Here is a 22,639-nt window from a genome sequence, read left to right on the forward strand (position 1 = left end):
ATACAGAGTACATACATATGGTATAAGCATACACATATCAGATCCGATAAATGCGCAGTTGTCCACCCTTGAAGGCGTTAAAAAGCAAAGTGAAACTACACATGTGTAACAATAACTACGCATCAATTCAATCTACACGTTACTATTGTTATTATTGCTTATATATAACAAAAAATAATTTTATCAAATTTAAATTTTATAAAAACAGTGTGTATTAAATTGTTATATATTATATTCAATACAACAAATTTGAACGAATCGATAGTTTTTACGCGAAACAACACAATGTAAGCTGTTTTTCACGCACGCGAATGCTCATTGGTTGCTTACTGCAAAAATTAACGTTTGATCTGTTTATGAATGGAATCAATCTGTAGTTTAGTAGTAGTAATGAAGTCATCACTAGATGGAAGTTACCGCAATTAGCGAAAGATATAGCCACCGGACACAGAAACGATAATTGCAAATTATTGGATGTTCGGTCGATGCAGCTAAACTATGTGCGTAATCGCTAGTAGAACATAATTTCAGAACATTGCGAGCTTATTGCTTTACTTATTTGTCATATCGAATTAGAACACTCACGAGTAAGTTAATTATCTAGAATGTTTTAGTACTCATACTACTATTTACTAATTTCTATGATTATATCAGCTGCGTTTATTTTAGTTTGCTTGAATCCATACGTTCAATTTGCGTCGTTTTAAATAAATTTGATCATTCTTTGTATTATATAATTTGCAGGTTAAAGGGAGTAAAGGATCTGCTCTGCTGATGCTTTTGGATTATGCCCATGCTTTAATGTGAAATGCATTCAAGAACAGGATTGAAGTTTGATGTTACGTTATGCTTAGCGTGTATTTTTACTGCAGCCAAAGGTACGCCTTAGCAAAATTATAGAATATGTGCCAAAATATAATTTCATATTAACTTTCCTCTTTATCATGTTGACGCTTTGTGGTTTTAAAATTGTGATAGGAGAGCTTGAATCGTGATAGGTTTATTCGTAGCAGAAACTGTCGTGCAAAACCGAGTAAAAATATGTGACATGGAAGAGATGAGATTGAGAAGGTTATAGATGATACATTTAAGCTTGAAGCAATTAAGTTTTATCATTAACAGATATTCATAATATGAATCACTATACTTTTTTGCCATTCGCACAAACTAATAAGCACAATCTACTGCCATTTTCGTTACAGTTTATCGCTTCTGCATAATATTGCCACACTACATGCAATTTTGTATCTATATTTGTCTGTCTATTTGAAAAGTTCTAATAAACTAGATTAAATGTATCAGAGTGCTGGGATAATCAATAACTTCATTTCCCTTTAAATAGGCCAGTCAAATATAGCCTTCCGGCTGGTTATTATCTACATTCTTATACCTACTTTGCAGAGTTTATTTCAAATAAACTTGTTTGATAGAAACATAAGATTAAGTGCCAAATCAATAAATGTATCAGTGGAAGTGTATAAATTGGCAGATGTCTGTATAATCAGTTGTATGGCCTCAGCTTTTGATTGCTTTGTGTCGTGTGGACACTGTTTTATACATGTGTTAGAATATCTTCTAAAATGGGGTTCAGTAGATCAGGTTATAGCCTGATAGCAGGCTACCAATAACCTTTCAAGTTAATAACCTTTTCTGTCATTTACGGACACCAGATAACAAGTACTTACAGAGGTCGACATATTCTTCAATGCGTGCACTCTTAACCATAATCCATACACCAGTTTTCACTGATTTGCTTTTAGGTGCAGTATTTAGTGACAATCTGAAAGTTGCAAGTGGCAATGGCTTCCTGGTCAATTCCATTCTCCCTACTCGCTACCCTGTTGACAGCCAGTTAAAAGAGACAGAGCAATTCTATATTTACAATCAAAATTCTGCCACCAAGGTGACAGCACGCTTCGGAGGCTTGGTGGCAGAACAGAACATAAGCTACGCTCTCAATGATTACAGTGGCGCTGACCCTCTTTCCCTCAAAGTCAGCAGTGTCGATGATGGTGCAAACATTACTGCCCATCTTGTTCAGACCACCGTAACTCACACTAATCCGAATCTCAAAGTACTTATACATAGCGACAAGAAACTGGAGAGGGACAGGTGTGCGAGGGTTTTTGCTAAAAGAGGTGACGTCGAAACTGTATCCGAGTTTTGTATTTTGAGGAATGACTCTCATGACAGTCGTAATAAAGGTCATGCTGTCATTTGCATGGCAACTGTGCCGCTGCCATATGAGTGGTGGTCGTCAAGGAACATCGATGTTTATTATGACATTCACGAAGCGGCATTTTGTACAACAACCTCTAACTACATTCGTAACCCGTCGTACACACTGCCAGAGGAGGCTTATTATATAGGAGAGGCAGTTTTAATGTTTGATGACAGACATGGGGCGAAAGAGATAACTGAGGATGCTAATATTGGACTCTCAATTCCTGCGAGGTCACAACAGCCAGGCAGCAAGTTTCAGACAGCTATCAAATTGCATCCTGATTCTCCGCTGAAAATATTTGTTGTCAGGTAATTTATCCATCTGTTCAGATCTCTATGCACCCTATTATTGATCAATGCATTCAGTATGACCTAGTAGAAGATGGCCAGTCATCTAGCTGAATGAATCAAACTAGTGGGCTTGCTTACAATTTATCATCCTTACCTACAGACTTGACCACAAAAGTCTTTTGCGATAGTTGCTTCTGGGTTCCTTGTAGCTGTGGCTAAGTTTCCAAACTCAGTTTTAATATTGAAGCCCTGTTTGAAGTTGTAATATTAGCTGTAGTACTTTCTCCAAACCTGACGATTGTGTAATTGACCACGTAGTTGGCAAAGTGCAACAGATTCTAGAAAGAAAGACAACTTTTAGCAGAGTTCAACTGAACTAAGACAGGTAGGGCTAGGTATGGAATTACAGTAGGTGTTCCGAGAGCTTCATGTGTTAGAAATAATTACTAAAATTTATAGTAGATCATAAATGCAGTAATGGAAGGCCTTGGTAAGGATTAGCATGAGCTATATGCAGAAACTAGTAAAAATGCAGTTAGTAGTTGCTAAAGTATAGGAGAGATATAGCAAGTATAGGGGGTGGTTGGCAAGATATAGCAGGTGTTATGAAATTTAAAAAGCTGTTGGGCCAAAGTATGGTGCAATTTTGAATAGGTAATCATATTAAGTAGTGTATAACATGTGCTAGGCAGAGTACAGCAGGTGTTTGTTAAGATATGGCAGGTATTAGGTGAGGTACAGGAGATGTTTGGCAAGGTGCAGGAGATGTTAGTCAAGGTACAAGAGATGTTAGTCAAGGTACAGGAGATGTTAGGCAAGGTACAAGAGATATTAGGTAAGGTACAGCAGGTGTTAGGTAAGGTACAGCAGGTGTTAGGTAAGGTACAGGAGATGTTAGGCAAGGTACAGGAGATGTTAGTCAAGGTACAAGAGATGTTAGTCAAGGTACAGGAGATGTTAGGCAAGGTACAGGAGATGTTAGGCAAGGTACAGGAGGTGTTAGGTGAGGTACAGGAGATGTTAGTCAATGTACAAGAGATGTTAGGCAAGGTACAGGAGATGTTAGGCAAGGTACAAGAGGTGTTAGTCCAGGTACAGGAGATGTTAGTTCAGGTACAGGAGATGTTAGGCAAGGTACAGGAGATGTTAGGCAAGGTACAGGAGGTGTTAGGCTAGTCACAGCAGGTGTTAGGCAAGGTGCAGGAGGCATTAAGCAAGGTATGGAGGGCACTAGGCAAGGTGTTGTTGTGAAGCCCCAGTGGAGTGGCTTGCCGTTCATAACTCACAACAGGATATTAATTGCTCAGTCCTTGACAAGGCTCAAGTTTATATCTGATGAAATTCACGACATGAAACAACATCAAAGACACGGGCGATAATGTTGAATATTGTCTGGGCATTCAGGGTAATAAATCCTAGATGAAATAGCTACAGTGCCTATTGTGAATAAAGCAATGTTAGCTTGTGGTCAATCGACTAACATGGCTTGAAGGTTGAGACATGATCAGCCTCTATCTATCCTGAAGCTACCGCTGGTTGTGCCCAGCTAGTTTTCTCAATGATTATTGTAAAGGATATACCGCTTAATATTCACCCAGCAAATAGTTGTAGGGAGAACTTCAAAATGGTTTGCTGTTAAGCCAATTGATGTACTGTTCATAGCTGTGAAAAATGCACTAGCCCTCTTTTATCTTAAGTGCAGTTCCTATAAGATAATATTGGGCCAAGTGTGTTTGGTAAAGCGTGAGATCATAGCACATAAATATACAGATTCATACCAATTGATGGGAAGCCTTTTAGAAGGCGCCATATCAAAGTTTTTGAAGGCTGTGAATTGCAATTTTTGTCATTTGGTGGTTCCAAACAAGAAACTGTGGGACTATTGCGTGTTTCAGGGTTGACTGCGGAGATGGTCTGTCACTCAAATCTGTCGAGAGTGCGGATGAAGAACGATGGACAATCCGCACGCAGAGGTCTGGCGGTGGCAGCATCGTTGACATTGAGGCATCCTTGAAGGAAGGCCTCTCTCCTTCATCTAAGTAAGTCAACTTTCACAAGGAATTCTAAATCCAACCAGCCAGTATAGCTAAATACCCCACATCATGAAAGTCGCTAGAGAATATTTTACTTGTTGTATGATCACCGCATGTAAAGAAATAGGAAAGACGTCTTATTAGAATAGCAGATTCTGCTATGAAAAATGTTGCAGAGAGCAAAGGCTACAAAAGGCCTAATGCTTCCAAGGACAAATTCTGCAGATGGCGAATTCTGCAAAGGGTAAATACTACAAAGGGTAAATGCTACAGCATATACCACAGCATCTTCTACAAAGCATGCTATCTAAATTGTTATTGATCTCCACCCAAATTATCAGTCTCGGGTAGAAAATAATGGTCATTCACCTTCAAGTGTTTGTCTATCAAATAATGTGAACCAATGAGGTATGTGCTGATGGAGCAAGGAAAAGTAATTTGCTTTATAAATCAGCACAATCATCTGTTTATGTCTTTTGATTGGCCAGACCTACTCATGTTGTGACATCACGGCAATGTTCTGCAACTTAGCCTCGTGATAAAAAGTTAGCTTTCAAACTGTGGGGCTCGTGCCGTAGTTGAGGTGTCTTAGCTCAAATGACAAGAAAAAATTAAGCAGAAATGATTTACCTGCCCCATGAAGCTTCTTCAGGTCAGCAGTGTTCTTTGTGCAATATTGTAGGTTTTCCTTCATTCTCTTGCACGCTCCAGAACATGAAGTATGCAAGAATAATGGTAAAGTCTAGGGTGACATTAGACTGCACTCTAAGTTTTATATTTGTTATCTGCTTTTCATTTTTGCTACATTTATCACATTCACTGAATTGATTTATACTTTCACCGCAGTTCATCTACCTTAGCGAATACGACAACATTTACTTTGTAAAAAAGTGATGATGCTCGAATCCTGACTTCCGAAATAGCTGGCAGCTTTGAATGCTGTACCATAAGGGTGTTTTCTTCTCGATGCTTTATATAGATTATTGATTTTTAATAATACCCACGAGGGTTGTATGCCTACCAGCTACATTATTAATCTCATTTTTAATTACGTTTTTATTTTTATTATCCGTTTCCAAAAATACCATTTCAATAACTTTGATAAAAGAGAAAAGTGAGCTTGACATTGACAAGTTAGTGTCTGAGAAATGCGTAGGCATTCCTAGCGATGTCGGATTTTTAATTCATCTAGCTCTTGCTTACATTTATGTCTACAAAACATTAAATACTCAACTGAGCAGCTACCTAAAACCTAGAAAAAATTTACAATGCTATGCCATGTAAAACATCCACACTACAAATCACGCCGACAAAATATGAACATTAGGAACTAAGGCTACAGAAGTTGCCTAGATAAGCGACCTTTGCTAAGTTGAAATGTTAGCTCCTCAGAGTGCCCTAGTAAATGTAATGCCCATAGAATGAGGGAAGGCAATTATGGCTGCGAGGTTGAGTATTGTTTAGCGCTGATGCCAAGCAGCAGGGAGATGGATGGGTTTCATAAAGGCTTCATGCAGGTAGAGCCACATTCTCCACTAGTCATTGTGTAAGCAGAGCACTAGTTCTATCACTTTTCATTCATGCTAGGGAACCCTCATATGCCCTCCTTTCTCCCAGAATTCCTAGCTATAAATTTTGGATAAATATTGGACTGATTTTTTTGCAGCCATCCATTTCCTAATTCATCATCTTTCTCGTCATGTGTCCCCTGCTGCTTAGATCATAAAATGGTGTTTATTTAGCCATTTCTGGTGAGATTTGTTCTCAGATAGTGCAAGTGAAGTAGAGTCTACCAGCTACTGTATCGATGACTAACTGCTTACAAATATGCTAACGACGAAACTCTTTTCTATCAATATACTGCAATAATTCTTGGCAGCGAGCTTGATGTTGAAACTCAACATCAACTATTAATAATATTTTATTATTAGGCTGCCGTGTTGACATGTTCTAATAGAACTGCAATAAGTGGCTTTTGCTTCCCTTTAGAATGCAGGAGATAGTCTTGTGCGAGTTTCAAGTTGCCAAGTCAATGATCCAGCTGGAAGGAAAGATCAAGTGGAGCATTCAATATTTGGCGAGACCGGAAGACGATCATTTTTACCAGCAGACGATAGAGACAAGCATTCCCATCTCAAAAGCAGACCAAGTAACGCATCTCGTCGCCGTACTAAAGGTGTGTTTGGTGACTTAGCAAGAGTAACCCGAAAGTAACTTGTCCCATGTATGTCTTATCCTGCAAGAAACTTGGTCCGATCATCTGGCAGGGTTGCACTAACTGCCCTCTTTGTCTCTAGCGCATCTCTGTTTCTAATCATCTCCTCACTTTGACCTCTATAGCCTAGCTGTCGGTGTGCTGACCCAGAATGACACTTTGAGATGTCAGCATGGCGAACGGCTATTGAGGACAGCATATAAATAATTGTTTCGAGTGGAATATAAAGGTGTGCCTTGTCAAGTATCTCAGCTTAGAAACGCCGCTACACCGCTTCACATGTGGGTTGTCATCGTTTCAAGTCAGTTCGATATAAATAGCTGGCTATTTCTATCGCTCGACTCAAGTTTATTTTGCTAGTAAGTGCACTTACATGCTTGCGCCCTGACTGCACTACCACAATAGACACTGCAATTTCAATTATTGAAAGATTTCATGAGAACCACTAAAATGTTTATCTAGCCTGCACAAGTTTAACCTGTATTGTTTTACTGGCTACTTGGGAAGAAGGTTTATGCCCGAGCACAATCTATCATACGATCTACCATGCTCCTATTTGGATTTTACTAACTATTCAACTTGGAGACAGAATAAAAGTTTGGCAGCTTTAAACGCAAGACGTGACCATGATTTAAAAAATCAATAAAAAAAGAGTTGAAAATTTTTTTAATTAAAAGTGTACCCAAGAAAGTTTTCCAAAAATATCATAGCATATCATAGAATACCATAGAATATCATAGCATATCATAGCATATCATAGCATATCATAGCATATCATAGAATATCATAGAATATCATAGAATATCATAGCATATCATAGAATATCATAGAATATCATAGAATATCATAGAATATCATAGCATATCATAGAATATCATAGAATACCATAGCATATCATAGCATATCATAGCATATCATAGAATATCATAGCATACCATAGAATATCATAGCATATCATAGGCTATAATATCATAGCATATCATAGAATATCATAGAATATCATAGCATACCATAGAATATCATAGCATATCATAGGCTATAATATCATAGAATATCATAGCATATCATAGAATATTATAGCATATCATAGAATATCATAGCATATCATAGAATATCATAGAATACCATAGCATATCATAGAATATCATAGAATATCATAGCATACCATAGAATATCATAGAATATCATAGAATATCATAGCATATCATAGCATATCATAGAATATCATAGAATATCATAGAATACCATAGCATATCATAGAATATCATAGAATATCATAGCATACCATAGAATATCATAGCATATCATAGGCTATAATATCATAGCATATCATAGAATATCATAGCATATCATAGAATATCATAGCATATCATAGAATATCATAGAATATCATAGCATATCATAGAATATTATAGCATATCATAGAATATCATAGAATATCATAGGGTGCAAAGAAATCGTTTGAGTATTTTATATTTGCTATGACATTACTTGGCAAGGCAGAGAATTCTTTCATGTGGATGTTAGTCTTGCCCATGAAATTAAAGGCGCTGTATAATATAATTCCTTTACTAATGATTTAAAGGTCGTATGCTGCTAGCGCTAGCTATATTTAAAAATACTAAATGAATGTATGCCAATGGATGGCTGGGCATCCTTGTATCACAGCTATACATGACAACCTCTAACAATCATCTCGTGCTACATGTAGATATTTTAAAGTTCTAGCCACTTAAAGCGACAGTGATTGTCTCGGTAAGCTCAGTTGTGAATCGGTTCATAAGAATAAGTTATGCATTGTTACAAATCTTCATGGAGCAGCCTTTGAACAGCTTATTGTTCAATTTTATTCCGTGATGTTGTCAATGCTTGAAATTTTATAGCTTCTAATTTCATCATTGTTGCATTTTAGGAGTACCGGATGGCTCTTATCTGTTGTTTGAGTATGTAGTCTGGTCAAAGCAAGCAGAAAGCTTATCGCTTTATAATCGTATAACAAGCGTAAGAATGCGCAGCAACATATTCAGACGCCTCTATCAAGAAAAGCTCTGTTGACTCAAAATGAACATAGAATTGATGGGTGCCATTTAGTTTAGCCATTTCAGACGCATGAAAGATGATTTCATGAGGCGCAGCACAATGGTGCAGTGTTAAAGAATTTAATCTGCTCCATAACCCTTACTCATATATCATCAGAAAGACGCGTGTGTGCTCATCCCTTTCTACCACTCCTTCCCACAATTCCTCGTCCTATGCATTCTTAATGGTTGTCAAGCATCTGTCTGCCAGCCTGTTTACTAGTTTGCGATGTTTTAGCTTGTATGTAGGTAATTTATAACTATATTGGTTGTCGATGATGTAGGCTTTTCTTATCTTTAGCAAATCCTCTCAGTTCTCTAATATTTTTTTTGAGCCCCAGGCGGTATTTTAACAAACGGTTGGATGCAGCTGTAACTGCAAAACTGGTTGCTTAAAAATAAAAACTGCAAAATAAAACAGATTTTAAAAAAATTCTGATTAGCTGAATCAGGACTACACTATATAGCGTTTAATTGAATATACACTCACCTGAATTGAGCCTTATTCAACCACGCTGTTAGTCCAGTGGCTATTTAAACTTGAGTGAAATCATTATCCAATCAAATTTTAAAGCATAGTTGCTTATACAGACACGTCTCTACTCTACCTAGAAATTTAGTTTGGTTTGTATGTTCAAATCATCATCTATTGGAAGAAGTATTCCCATAAAAATATACAGTATTCATTTAATTCGTTCCACAGCCTAACCGTCTAAAGATAAATACTGGAGGTAATTACGCATTGGTAAAAATTAAACAAATACATCATGTAGAACTATGTAACAAATACATCATGTAGAACTATGTAACAAATACATCATGTAGAACTATGTAACAAATACATCATGTAGAACTATGTAACAAATACATCATGTAGAACTATGTAACAAATACATCATGTAGAACTATGTAACAAATGCATCATGTAGAACTATGTAACAAATACATCATGTAGAACTATGTAACAAATACATCATGTAGAACTATGTAACAAATACATCATGTAGAACTATGTAACAAATACATCATATAGAACTATGTAACAAATAAATAATAATAATAGTTCTAATCAATGAAAAAGGTTTTCATGGAGTCACCAAAAGAGAACCTTTAACTTCTCTATGTGTAGGTAACTCCAGTGTAGAATAAATGAAGTCTAAACTAACTTATCTTGTGTACTTTTATTGTTTTCATATCTTTTTGTGTTTTATTTATTTATTGTCATCAGTCGCTTCACTTACACTTAAAAACTGAAGCATGTTAACTTTAAAAGTCATAGGCCTATGTTGAAAAAAACTTAAGCTTACAGTCAAATATTGGCTTAAATATTACGCTGTATGTTGGAAATTGGTATGTTTAAGTTATCATGAACAGAGGTTAGTCCGTGTTTCATTCATGCTCCTAAAGTCTGAACTGATTGCTTGTCTAAGGCTATTTTGACATGGATTGAGATACATGTAAATTATTTAAACAAAGGCTATAAAATTGTTGCAACGAGAGAAATCTATAAGGAAGTTTATGAAAGAAACTTGTTTTCACTTTCAGACCCATGAGATGGTCAGCCTGCGACGGTTTACCAATTCAATCCTCACCATTCCTGTCTGGGTCTACGCCATCGACAGAAGTGACAACATCATGCAAGTGAATCACAAAAGCCATTGCTACTCGCTTAAGACAAATGTCTTGGAGGTTGGTGACTATTTCACTTGTTGTTCTTTGTATATAATGCTGAAGGCCTAGCGATGCTCAATAGACTGAGCCGGTCCAGCTTTTTGAGGAGGGTCAGCGGAGGCAGTTGGAGGGTGTTTGTCTTTGCTTTGATGTTGTTCTGGACCATTTGCATCTGATTGGTTATAGGACGAGTAACAGAATTATTACAATTCTAAACTATAATTACTTGTTTCTGCCAAAACTAATTACAGGTTTGCCTTATTTGGTCTGCACTTTGTGCGACGAGATGTTGAAATGCTGATAAAAACTTAGTTTAATTGCTTTAATTGCTGACTACACAAGACTTTATATATATATATATATATATATATAAGCGCTCGGGAAAAATTGCACTGCTTTTATATTTCTAGTGCAGCTGAAACTATGCATTGTACATGTGAGGTTTTATTTAAATTTAAACGTGTTTGAGAAAAGCAAAATACTGTTGAACTAATATTAAACTTTGCTGACTTTTAATATATATCATTATATATATTAATATGTATTAATATATATAATTATATATATTAATATGTATTAATATACTACTGTTCATATGGATAGGCAACAGCGAGTAGCTGAGATCTAAATTCCTTAGCGATCAGCATCCGAAAAATTAGGTGTAATGGCACCCATAATGGTATTAGTGATATTTATTTTCGGATGAATATCACATGATCTTAGACAGAGTTCTTCCAAAACCTCGGGCAACTTAAAGTGGTGTGGTAATAAAAAATTGCCTAAAGCATTAAATCTTTTAGTTAATTGGCTGGCGGTGACCCCTTCGAGGCATGCATGCTGAATGCTTACGCATTACGCAAGAGAATTACTTTTGATTAAAGTAATGTTGTCTCTCTCGAACATTTACATAGAATCAAATGGACTGCGCTGCTTTTGCGTCTTTAGTTATGTAATAATAGAGGAATATTTTGGACACTCGTAGACGAATAGTTGCATTGGCTTATATCAAACTTGACCAACTGCAAATAAGGTAGGGTGAAACACTGAGAGGCTTTGTTCATATTGCCAATAAGGTAATATATCTTGTGCAAGCAATATTGTTCCATTCATTTTAGCCTCAGGCTCTTAGCAGCAAGAGATAATATATAGAATATTTACAATTAGCAGTTAGTTATTGGTATTGGAAGGTTTACATTTGTCTTCATTGAACCACTTCATGTGCCGTTAGGGTCCATCTACTCCCTGATGATACTATAGATCTTACATAGTTCACAGGACATATATCATTTTTTTATTTACATTTGATCGAATGAATTTCGTAAAACATATCTAAAATCTGACCAGCTAGAAGCTTTTTTGCTTTGGAAATTTAGTGACATACAGCAGTGTTTTGCAATAGTGCTACAAGATGGTCGAAAACTAGCCAGATGCATGATAATATGTTATCACCATTCTAAATTAAATTCACCAATAAACAAAGCGTAAGTAAGAATAATTTTGATGAATCACAGCCTGAGTTTTACGAAGACAAAATGCAAGAAATGGCGCAGGTGATAGTGATCACGTCTACCAAATAGTTTAAATGATTATTAGCTGTTACTCATGATTATAACAAAACATTTCAGCTTATAACCTTACACAGATAGGAGTATTACCTTCTTTATGGCTCCTAGTTGTTTGTAATACACTAAAGATCTGGCCTACACTTTGGTGTAGGCCAGATCTTTACGTTTATTTGTCTCTGTTATTCAAGTGAAAATAATGATATTTGTAGGTATCCAAGCTTTGTGATATGATATACTTAAGCGGAGAAGTCAGTGACCCTGGAATAGTGGAGATAGCCTTGGAGTACGGTGGTATCAAGCAATCGGTAGAGGTACGGGTGTGGTATCCCGATGTGCAGATGTCTATCAAGCTTACAGATGATAAGCTCAGCCAAATCAAGGGATGGAAAATTAAAAAGGAAACGTATGTTCAGATTATTTAATATATTATATACTTTTATTGGGCAGTTCTAAACATTTTTTATAAAAACAATGTTTTACATATGGCGCCATAAAAAGTAATAAATAAAAAGAAAGGCGTTCCAATATCGTGTCAGAAACGCAAATAAACATAACTTGATAAAAATAATCAAGACTTTTACTTTGATAAATGACGATGAAATTTCTTACTCAAGACATGCGACCGGACTTCGGGACTTCCGAGTCTCAAATATCCATATAAGGGTCTCTATATAGGCTAGCATCAATTTTGTGGTCCAAATATCCATATAAGGGGCTCTATATAGGCTAGCATCAATTCTGTGAGGCCGAGTGATCCTTGTATTAGTCCCTGTGCTGGTTTAGTTTCAGTGGAACTTTCGGTCTAATAGAAAATATTCGGACTATTTTAGTGCATTGTGATTGGTTAATATTGAGGTTTAGAAATTTATTTTGATTGTTATCACTTTCCCCAATGCTTTCGTAGGAGTGTCCTTTTGTAAGCCTGTTGCTGAAATAATTCACTGGGTCTCTACAGACTGAGCACCGGACATCAAATACAATGACTATGCACAAAACGATGTCCTCTTAGATTATCTGTTATTAATCTGATAATGCAGCTGAGATCTCTTAAATTCGCTGTTATTTTCATACTCTCATTCTTGACGAAGTTATCCTTTACTAATTAGTAATTATTAACTGAACAAAAAAATCTTTGGCTTGAATGTAAAGGTCAATGTCCTTGATCGCCGAGACAAACATGTTGTTTTATGCTCAGGAAATGTTGAGATTTATTGCATCTCGCGAATTAAAATGCGCCGACTGTTGATCAAATATTGATGCATATTTTTCCTTAATTCAAAAACCCTCTACATTTGGTCTGCTAGACCTTCATATCCACCGATACTCCGACCTAGTTTGTTATCCAATCACTTCCATTGCTGGCATTTGCTTTCCCTGTTAACCGGTCTGGTGAATCAAATCAGCTGCTGACTGACTGAACTAATCACATAATTGACAGGCAGCGCTTGGTGTACTGTCTGATGTGCTCAGACAGGATGCTGTTGCCCCAGTTTTGTTTGAGTAGCAGAGCTGTCAATACACCCAGATATTAAAATAGCAGCTCAAACATATCACTATAAGCTTGGGTTTGTTCTATCATCACATGACTGATATGCACCCGGTTTCATAGCAAGGTGCCTTTTAACACTTGACATCATTTTGTTTTTGAAAATTTTTAAATTTAAGATTAGTGTTGTTGTGATTACTACCAGGGAATATATATTCACTGTGTTCATCTATGCGTTCTCTATTCACTTCCTGATTCTGTCAACTAATAACTCAACTTTGAGCTATCCTTTCCGAAGATCATATGAGCGGTACCTCACACCTTCGTCTAGTGTTATCTAAAGGAGGAATTCTATGCATATATGTTCTAGTCTTTAGTTTTTTTTCAAATATGTCGGGCTAAATCTATCCATCGGGCTAAATAACGTTGAGCCCAAATTATCAAGTCTATAAGGAACCCATGCATTCAAGTAGTTCTTCATATTAGAACATATCTAGCATTCAATGAGCTATTGGGGATCTCTCTGATAGAGAGCGGACAACAGACAACAGACAGACAGTAACAACAGAGGAGCTTGGAAATGCATGTCCTAGTCTGACAACATTTTCTCTTTCGTGTTTGCCACAATTATGAAAACGCCATGAATTACTTATGCTGCCTGATTCATGGCAGCAGATGTGCAGACTCAGGTATAACGCAATAGCCGAGGCTGCCTATGACTCAGATCCCCTCTCTCTCTGCTGGCTGCCACTGTCAATTTTATAGGATATGTTAGAATTGTTAGTAGAGATATAAGCCATACATATGTAATGAAGTGTATTACTCGTCAGTGCAGCTTAGGCTCCCTCGTGCCTCCTAGCGCACTCGCTATTGTTATTACACACGAGTTCTTATGAATATTGATTCCTCTAATTAATGCTGGTTATTAGCAGGTTTTTCTGGCTCACAACATGCTCGGCTTCCTTCAGATATAGCCCTAGATACTCTCAGATATAGCCCTAGATACACTCAGATATAGCCCTAGATACTCTCAGATATAGCCCTAGATACTCTCAGATATAGCCCTAGATACTCTCAGATATAGCCCTAGATACTCTCAGATATAGCCTAAGATACACTCAAATATAGTCTAAATACTCTCAAATATAGCCTTAACTACTCTCAGTTATAGCCTCATATACACTCGGATATAGCCTTTGATACACTCAGATATAGCCTTAGATACTCAGTTATAGCCTAAGTAACACTCATATATAGTCCTAGCTGCTCTCGGTCATAGCCTTAGATACACTCAGATATAGCCTTAGACATTATCAGATATAACCTTAAATACTCTAAAATACAGGTAAAGATAGATCGTCTCACATACAGTCTAATAGGTCCACTCTTTCATACTTATTATAGCCCTGGTTACACTTTTTCTGATATAGCTCGTTAGATATAGCCTCACATAAACACTTTACTAACAGGAGCCCAAAGTTTTTCTTTTTTCTCTTAAAAAACCAAACTTCTGTGCAGGAATGAAGTGGCATCAGACAACTCAGCCGTGGAATGCAACCTGCAGTATCAGACTTCGGATATCGAAGTTTTCACCAAGTTTTACTCAGTGCATAAACGGCGAGACGTGTACATGAGGGGTGGAAAGGTAGAGGTGTTTGCTGATGTTACTCCTTATGTCAGGCACCTCATACAAACATCGAACAGAGAAGTTGTCAAGTATGAAGACGGCTTGCTTAGAGGAGTAAATCCTGGAAAAACAACAGTCAAGGTGAGTCTCGGTCTTGCTCCATTAGCCTGGCTAACATGACGGCTAACATGATGCCTCCTGTTTACATTGTTATGTTAGCTTTCGTAATGCCTATTGATTGGTGCCGGCCTCATGGGCAGGGGGATAACGCTGCTATGGCTCGCCTCTGCCGCTATCTTGAGTGGCCGCCAAGTATCGAGTAAGAACGATTGCACCGGAGAAAGATAGCAGCCTGCTGTTTTTGGCAGCGTGTAACTCCTTGCTTCCGTCTCTCTCGCTGCGCTTACCGATAACAACCGACCTTCCTGTGTACGCAGGCTGGTTCAGCGGGTTATGTACAAGTATATTGCACCGAACTAGTCTAGAGGGAGAATCTAATGCTGCTGCGAAGACTGTGCAGTGGAGATCCTCTGAGTCGACATACAAGGGCAGATCACAAGTACCAACCCAATATAACGATCCGACATACCAATCCAGTTTACCGATCTTTACTAAAACTAAACGCAATCCAATTGCTTATCTAGATCTCCTGTATTCCATTGTTGATTAGTTATTTCATTACAGAAAACATATAAAACATGCATCCATTTATTTATCATTATTTAAAAAAGAAAATATATATCAATTTATTTTCGTAATGCTAATATATAGACGTATTCTATGGCATTCTTAACCCATGATTGGTTGTAACAATTTTCATTATTGTAAATGTGTATTGTGACACCCTTGATCTACATCTAGACTAAAACATGAAAATTAATTGCCGAATTTACCAGCGTGGAATTTTTACATTAGTCAAGAAAATATCGGCGGATCTTGATCCAAACCCTTGACCTAAAAGACTGGTGCTGATGCCAATATTGATGCCAGAGTTGGAGCATCTCTAGTTCAGAATTTAATTTACTCACTTCTTTAGTCCAGGATTCAAGGCTAAGAATGACCTTAGATTAACCTTGATTCATATATAGGCCACAGTCCCTGACTACTGGCTTCCCGGACTATTGCGATAAACTGATAACCTACACTCAGAGCCCAATATTTAGCTGTGCCTGCAGTGATCGCAAGAGTTGAATGCTTTTAACTTTTATGAGCGAACCTTTTAAAGACCCACTGAATAGGTGAAAAAGAGGATGAACTTACCACCAGGGTATCATGGTTGGTTTGCAAACCACACTTATCAATTTTTTGTTTCCTGTTGAAAACAACCATTTTATAAACATTCTATTTTCGTAACTGCTTGGCCATGGGATCATCGGCGACGCTGCTTAATGTGGACACAAGCTTACCACACCTCAGGTAGCGATGTTTTGATGCTCGAGATTGCTGCCTCGAAGCTGCTATGGGAACCACAATTCAGAGAGTAAGCATTCTGTCAAAAAGGGGCCCAAGAGTTAGTTATTGCTGCCGGGCTCAGTGGCATACTCGCACCAGCCACTCACAAGATAGGCAGCAAACCGTTCATGCATATTAGATGAAAATGGCAAGTAAGCATCATGCAGGTGCTGCTAATAGCAGCTTCACAAACAATCAGATTTGTCAAGCAGGTAATTGGATAAGGCAGGGGGATAAAAAGGCTGCAAAACCTTTGGCTGAAGGCTCCAATTCTAGTGGAGCTGTTTTTGATATTTCACTAGAACAAGCGGAAGAAATTGTAGAGGGAAGTTTACCTGTTTCAAACATGGCTTTCCGTCTCGTTCTTTGGCTAAACTTTATAGATTATACAAAGCGAACACTCCGTATTTGGTTATATATACTCTTTGGTGAGATACAATAATAACAATATTCCCCCATGCATTTAGGGGTAACAATTTACATCAGATAGACTTGAGCAGCCTCCAAGTATTAAGAAAATCCTATAGTTTTTACGATCGTGTCTGGGCTCACTGGTCTGTTTAATCTTTGTAGAGGTTTGGATTTTTATTAATGTAGTTAGAAATCTACCCTTGACATTAGCAACACACCTACAGAGTTTTTCTCAATTTTTGAGTATTTCCTTCTGAACAGCTTGTGGGTTTTTAAATTTAATTATTGACTTGTTTTTATTGTAATTTGAATGAAAAAAAAAATTTTTCAAAGTGGAGTTGTCCTTACATCTGTGGGTTATAATAATATTTATAGTTCTAACCTTCGCACTATGTGGTTGAGTTTTTATGGCAACTTTGAATATTGTTGTTTCTATACTAAGTACCTCAAATAATGTAGTTATTCAAGCATCATTGAAAATACTGAATTATCGTGGTTTGTGCACATAATAGTTCTTTGTGCACAAGCAGTAGCGCAGGTTGATGATGACAAATGCTATTGTCGATATAGCTATGTGTGCTATGGGCAACACAATGTGAACATGTCATTGCTTTGTAAGAAGGCTTTGTAGAACTTTGTCTAAGACAACCTGATATTAATCACAAAAACGATATTACAAAAAAATGTTAACCACTAAAAACATTGTTATGGTTGCATCACAAGTGCAAAAATGTCGTTGGGAGCGTTTCTACTTAGGAATGAAGATCGATTGTATGTTGCTGTCTACCAATTCGAGTGATAGTATATCACAGTAGCTCAAAACTCAGCAAAGTGTAATATTATTTAACGTTTTGTTTCCAATGAACTTATTTAAATATCGCAAAAGTAGCAATGCAAAATCTACTATTTTATTCTTTAGAAATGTGCATCCAGCACTATTTGTCAACTTTTGTATCGGCGGCAGTAAAAATGGATAGTCAGCGCAGCGACTTTTGAATGTACCATTTTGTTAAGGCTAAGCCATAGAAGGTAAAACGGAAATTGGTTTTAACATAAATTAAAATATGAAAAACTTGTTAAACTCTCTAGTCACTTCTGCTTTATGTGCACATAAGAGTTCACTATGAAACATTGTTCACTATGAAATTTTAAAGTTGGGTTGTTTCTTATGAACGGCTTATATATTGAGGTCGCATTCTTACTTTACAATACTGCTTAGGAAGGGTTCAGTTACTGGAGGAAGTGCTAGTAATACTAACAATTAGTTGACTACCATCCCTAGTAGTGGTAGGTAGACCCTCTAGTATCAACTACCTCTATGCAAAAACACTCACATGCTCTGCATAACTCTGACCTCATTCATAGTGCAGCATGATGATTGTGTAATGCAGCATATCTTGTCACGAATCGTCAGACCTAGGTGTAATAAAGTCCTTGTCTAGATTGTCTAGAGGTATTTTGTTACGCCTGGTCTAGATGTTGTTAGTCTAATGTTAGTCATTTTTATAATTTCTTAAAAGTGAGAAAGTGAGAAAAATTTGGTAGAGACTAAAAATGATCATCGAATCATCACTTTAAATCTCTTAGCAGTTACCTCAAATAGGGTTGGGGTTTGGGGTTGGTGTATCTGCGTTGTGGCTAAAAATTTCATAACCGTTTGAGTGTGACTTTTAAAAATATGCGGTAAAAGCCTAAGGATTTCCAATCGCTTAGCAATTACATGAAATCTAAGCGTATTACATTACGCCTAGATTTGAAGTCTTATTGGGCATGATGCACTGGTGTAATGACGCCATTCCACTTCATTGTAATTTTCTCAGCCAAATGGAGTTATCTTCTCAATAATATGAAAAGTGTAAGATTTCCGGTCATGGTGACTCGCGTTTTGTGAGATATCAGCTAAGGGTTACTACAATCATGACAAAAATGTCCGTAGATTGGGAAATTTTCATAAATTGGGAAATTTTCCTCGCTTTTCATAAAGCGAGGATCGTGTAGAGATCTGGCTTTAGTGGACATAGAATATACGATAAGTTTGCAAATGGTCTTGAACCTATTGAATGGGAAAGCGTGAAGACAAAGTATGAAGACATAGAAAGCTGAAAGTGTCAGAAAAGAATGTAAAGATAAGGAGAGGCTGGATGGAAGCGATCGTGGCTATAAACAATAAGCTAACATCATGCGTAATTATATACAGTCTGGCTATGTGAGATAGATCAAAGGAGTATTGCATTACAGCGTGTTCACACTATCACTGCAGAACGTTGCACAATAAAACATTCCACTACTTGTATCAGATAGGTTTGTGCAAAGGCTTTGGAAAGTGTTGTATAAATGCTATCGAAGGGTGTCTATATAACAGAGGAAAAGTGTGTCCAAAAACCATTGTTAGGACAGAGTCTAAGCAGGTTTTTGTTGTATTATATATATATATACAAGCCTAAATTAAACTTTTAAATTTTGGAAACGTAAAAATGTTCGCAGAATGCTTTTATTACTTTACTTATCTGCAGATCGTGAGCGCTAGTGGCGCGACATTGGCAACTGCTGACATCAGGGTCAGCACGAGCAAGGTTGATGTCGACCGAATCAGCAGCAATTTTGTCAGCAACATGGCCATTGGAGTGAGTCGAAGCGCAGAAGACGGTCTACTAGTGGCCAAGTACAGCTACGAGCAGTCTCTCTCAGACAAACTCTCAGTGAGTACTCTTTGCGTACCTAACTTGATACCCGTGAATATTTAGTTATGCTGTCAAAAAGTTGACTGACTGTAATGCAGCTTGTCATTTAGCATTAGAGATGTACATCAACAAGGAAACCTCGGAGTACAGTATTGTTTTAGCCACTAGGTCAGTGTTTAAGAAGCAAACATACAACCGTTTGTAAAATAACTTCATGTGCCTTTAAATTGCATTGTAATTACATTAATAACAATGCTTGTACTTTCTAAGGCTGTAGTTACAGCAGTCTGGCAGCGGGCTTCCGCTGACTGTCGCTAATCTCTTCAGATTCCTCACACTTTCAAAGGCTTTCATTCAGCGATTACCATCATTTTTCAAATGAGAAGCATTCGAGTTGGCAACCCTTCCGCTGTCGATGTTTCTGTGATAAATGGCCATTGAATAGCATACTCATTCCTATGCAGACTCGCTCATTCTCACAGTAACTCTGCCAATTTTATGTCTGGTCCTTCAGAAAATAAAAGTGGCAATGTGACGGCCCGGGCAGTTTAGTTGATGGATGGGAGTGTATGATGGGACTGGCTGGTGGCTGGTTTGTGGCGCAGTGAAATCAACCGATTACTAGCCCTTTGCATAGAAGTGATTTATTGAATAATTAGCTAGAGCACAGGTTGGCATGTGTCTTTGTGCTCTCCTCCCAGCTTCTCTCTCACACTCGTGCATATACATCACGCATTTCCTCTAGCTTATCTCGACGTTCGCCTCATATCCTGTGTTTATCACTATTGAATTCATTCCGAGTTTTCTATCTCTCATTTTCTTGCTGTGCGATGCTTTCCCGATAAATAGAGTAGCTCTGCTAGCTGGCTGTGGCCTACATTTATATTAGTTAAGTGGCTCACTAGGAACATGGTGCTACATAGCCTTCATATAATAGAAATCTTGAAAGCTTTTTTCGATTTAGTTCTTGGGGTGTCACATGCAATTATAGCTGATTCCTTACTGCTGATGAAAAATTTTAGAACAATTTGTTTTGTAACTAGACTGTGTAAAGTGAAAAGCTGAAGTGCAGTTTCATTACCATTTTAATGAAGGACGAAAGATTGTGCTCCGAATCAGCACATAAATTTTAATCGATGTCGAAGCATATCTGTTTTGGCAAGAATACATTCGAATTACAATAAGAATTTTAATTACGCAAGAACCTTATTTTCTTATTGTAGGAAGGTGTTCTTGAGTTGTGGGTTCACTTCACAGATGGTAAAGTCGTACCTCTGTCTACATTTGAAAGACTAAGCTACAAGCTAGAAATGACAAATGAATCCCCTTCTATATTGCAACTGCCCTCTGACGACTACAAGAAACGATACTTGTTAGTACGGGCTGTTGGCAGTGGACGGGGTGTTTTAAAGTTTACTCTTCATATGGAGGAGGCTTGCCAAAAAAAATCTTCAAGATATCTAGCCCTTGGATACTCTTATTTAGAGTCAACGTTGTCTAAGCCAGCAGGTTTATTTGTCAATGACGCCGCCTATCCAAATCAGGAGTCGCGATCTCGTAGGGTAAAGCCTGTACACACTGGAAAACCAATTTACAAAAGTAAATCTGTAGAAGTTAATTCAAAGCCGGGGCGTAGTGAGCCCCAGCCTGTACTCGTAGGTCCAGCAGAAAACGGAGAGCACGGTCTGACTCCCTTAGAGACTGGCATGTTTGTTCTCATGGGTGTCCTAGGTGTTGTCGCCTCCGTTTTTGTCACCAACTGCCTTATTTATGCGTTTAGAAAACATCAACAAAAGCAGAACTTGAACAGTGAAATTGGAGCCAACAACTCTGATGGTTTTGAGAAGGTAGACGCCGGTTGGGTCTGGTTGAACAGCTCAACTCTAGAGGACAACGCTATTAACACATCACCAGAGCCTCTTCTTAGTGACAGAGATTTTCAAAAACGCTGCTCCAGAAGTGACAGTTTACAGTCTAGTCGCTCAAGGCGTAGCAATACGGGCACGTACAAGGGCTCCGAGTGCAGTATAAGAATTAGGGTGAATCCCGCTAATTCACTCAATTTACCTGATCTTAGCGACAGCGATGAAGAGGATGAGCTTTATTCAGCTCACATGAGTCAGCCAGTAATAAGCATCGAAGAGCCCGAGCTCTCAGAATTTGGAGACACGTTAAGCAGCAGACGAAGGCCATCATGTGACAGTGTCAGCGATTGTCAGCAGTCATTTATAGAACATGAGCTAGACGAACCTACCAGTCCCGCCTCTCTTACCCAAGAACAGTTTGACAATATGCGTGAAAGCATAGCATAACACCGACACTAGCCTGCCCGCTCATTGAAAATCACTAGGTTATATTTAACATCACATCTGTTAAGCATTTACTTTCTAACCAGCGAATACTGCCCTTTTCACTGCCAATATTTTTGTATTATAGTCAATTGCTTTATTTTTGGCTGTTGTTAAAAAGCATTTGCTCGTTTGTGCAAAAAGTTTCATTCTGTTTACGACTGTTCTTAGATACAGATTGACATCTCTATGAATGCCAGAATATATCTGGGGGAGGTCATTATGTTGGAAATACTCAAGTGTTCTTTACCAGCAAAAAGCTTTTGTTTTAGCTATCCTCTTATGTTTTCTATCCTTCAATGTTGTTTTCAACTGACTACGAGCTTGCCAATTAATTATTTTCTGTATTTATATGTAATTCTAAACTGTTTGTAACCACTTTCATAAGATTTTTGAGTATTTATACATATAGTTTATGGTGTCTATCTATATATTTTAAATAGTAATGTATCAAATCCTAATTACTTTGTCACACTAATCTTCGAAGGCCACAAGCATTGGAAATATACTAGTTTATATACATTTAGTGCAAGGGGAAGCAACTCTCATGGAGACTGA

At 37.5% G+C, this 22,639-nt stretch overlaps 1 protein-coding gene across 2 annotated transcripts; it reads left to right on the forward strand.

Annotated features, from left to right (window-relative positions):
- Positions 1–395: 395 nt before the first annotated feature.
- Positions 396–22,536, forward strand: LOC137398350 (transmembrane protein 132C-like). Of its 2 annotated transcripts, none has more exons than XM_068084466.1 (10): positions 396–500; positions 745–878; positions 1,761–2,532; positions 4,410–4,553; positions 6,537–6,723; positions 10,386–10,529; positions 12,286–12,479; positions 15,081–15,330; positions 19,566–19,751; positions 20,957–22,536. In XM_068084466.1, exons 2-10 carry the CDS (start codon positions 809–811, stop codon positions 22,043–22,045), a joined length of 3,036 nt encoding a protein of 1,011 aa, XP_067940567.1. In that variant the 5' UTR covers positions 396–500; positions 745–808; the 3' UTR covers positions 22,046–22,536. The 2 variants fall into 2 exon arrangements, with proteins under 2 accessions (XP_067940567.1, XP_067940561.1); XM_068084460.1 differs by having other exon boundaries at positions 402–587.
- Positions 22,537–22,639: the final 103 nt, after the last annotated feature.

Source organism: Watersipora subatra, chromosome 1 (genome assembly GCF_963576615.1).
Source record: "Watersipora subatra chromosome 1, tzWatSuba1.1, whole genome shotgun sequence".
In the NCBI taxonomy this organism is placed as follows: domain Eukaryota; kingdom Metazoa; phylum Bryozoa; class Gymnolaemata; order Cheilostomatida; family Watersiporidae; genus Watersipora; species Watersipora subatra.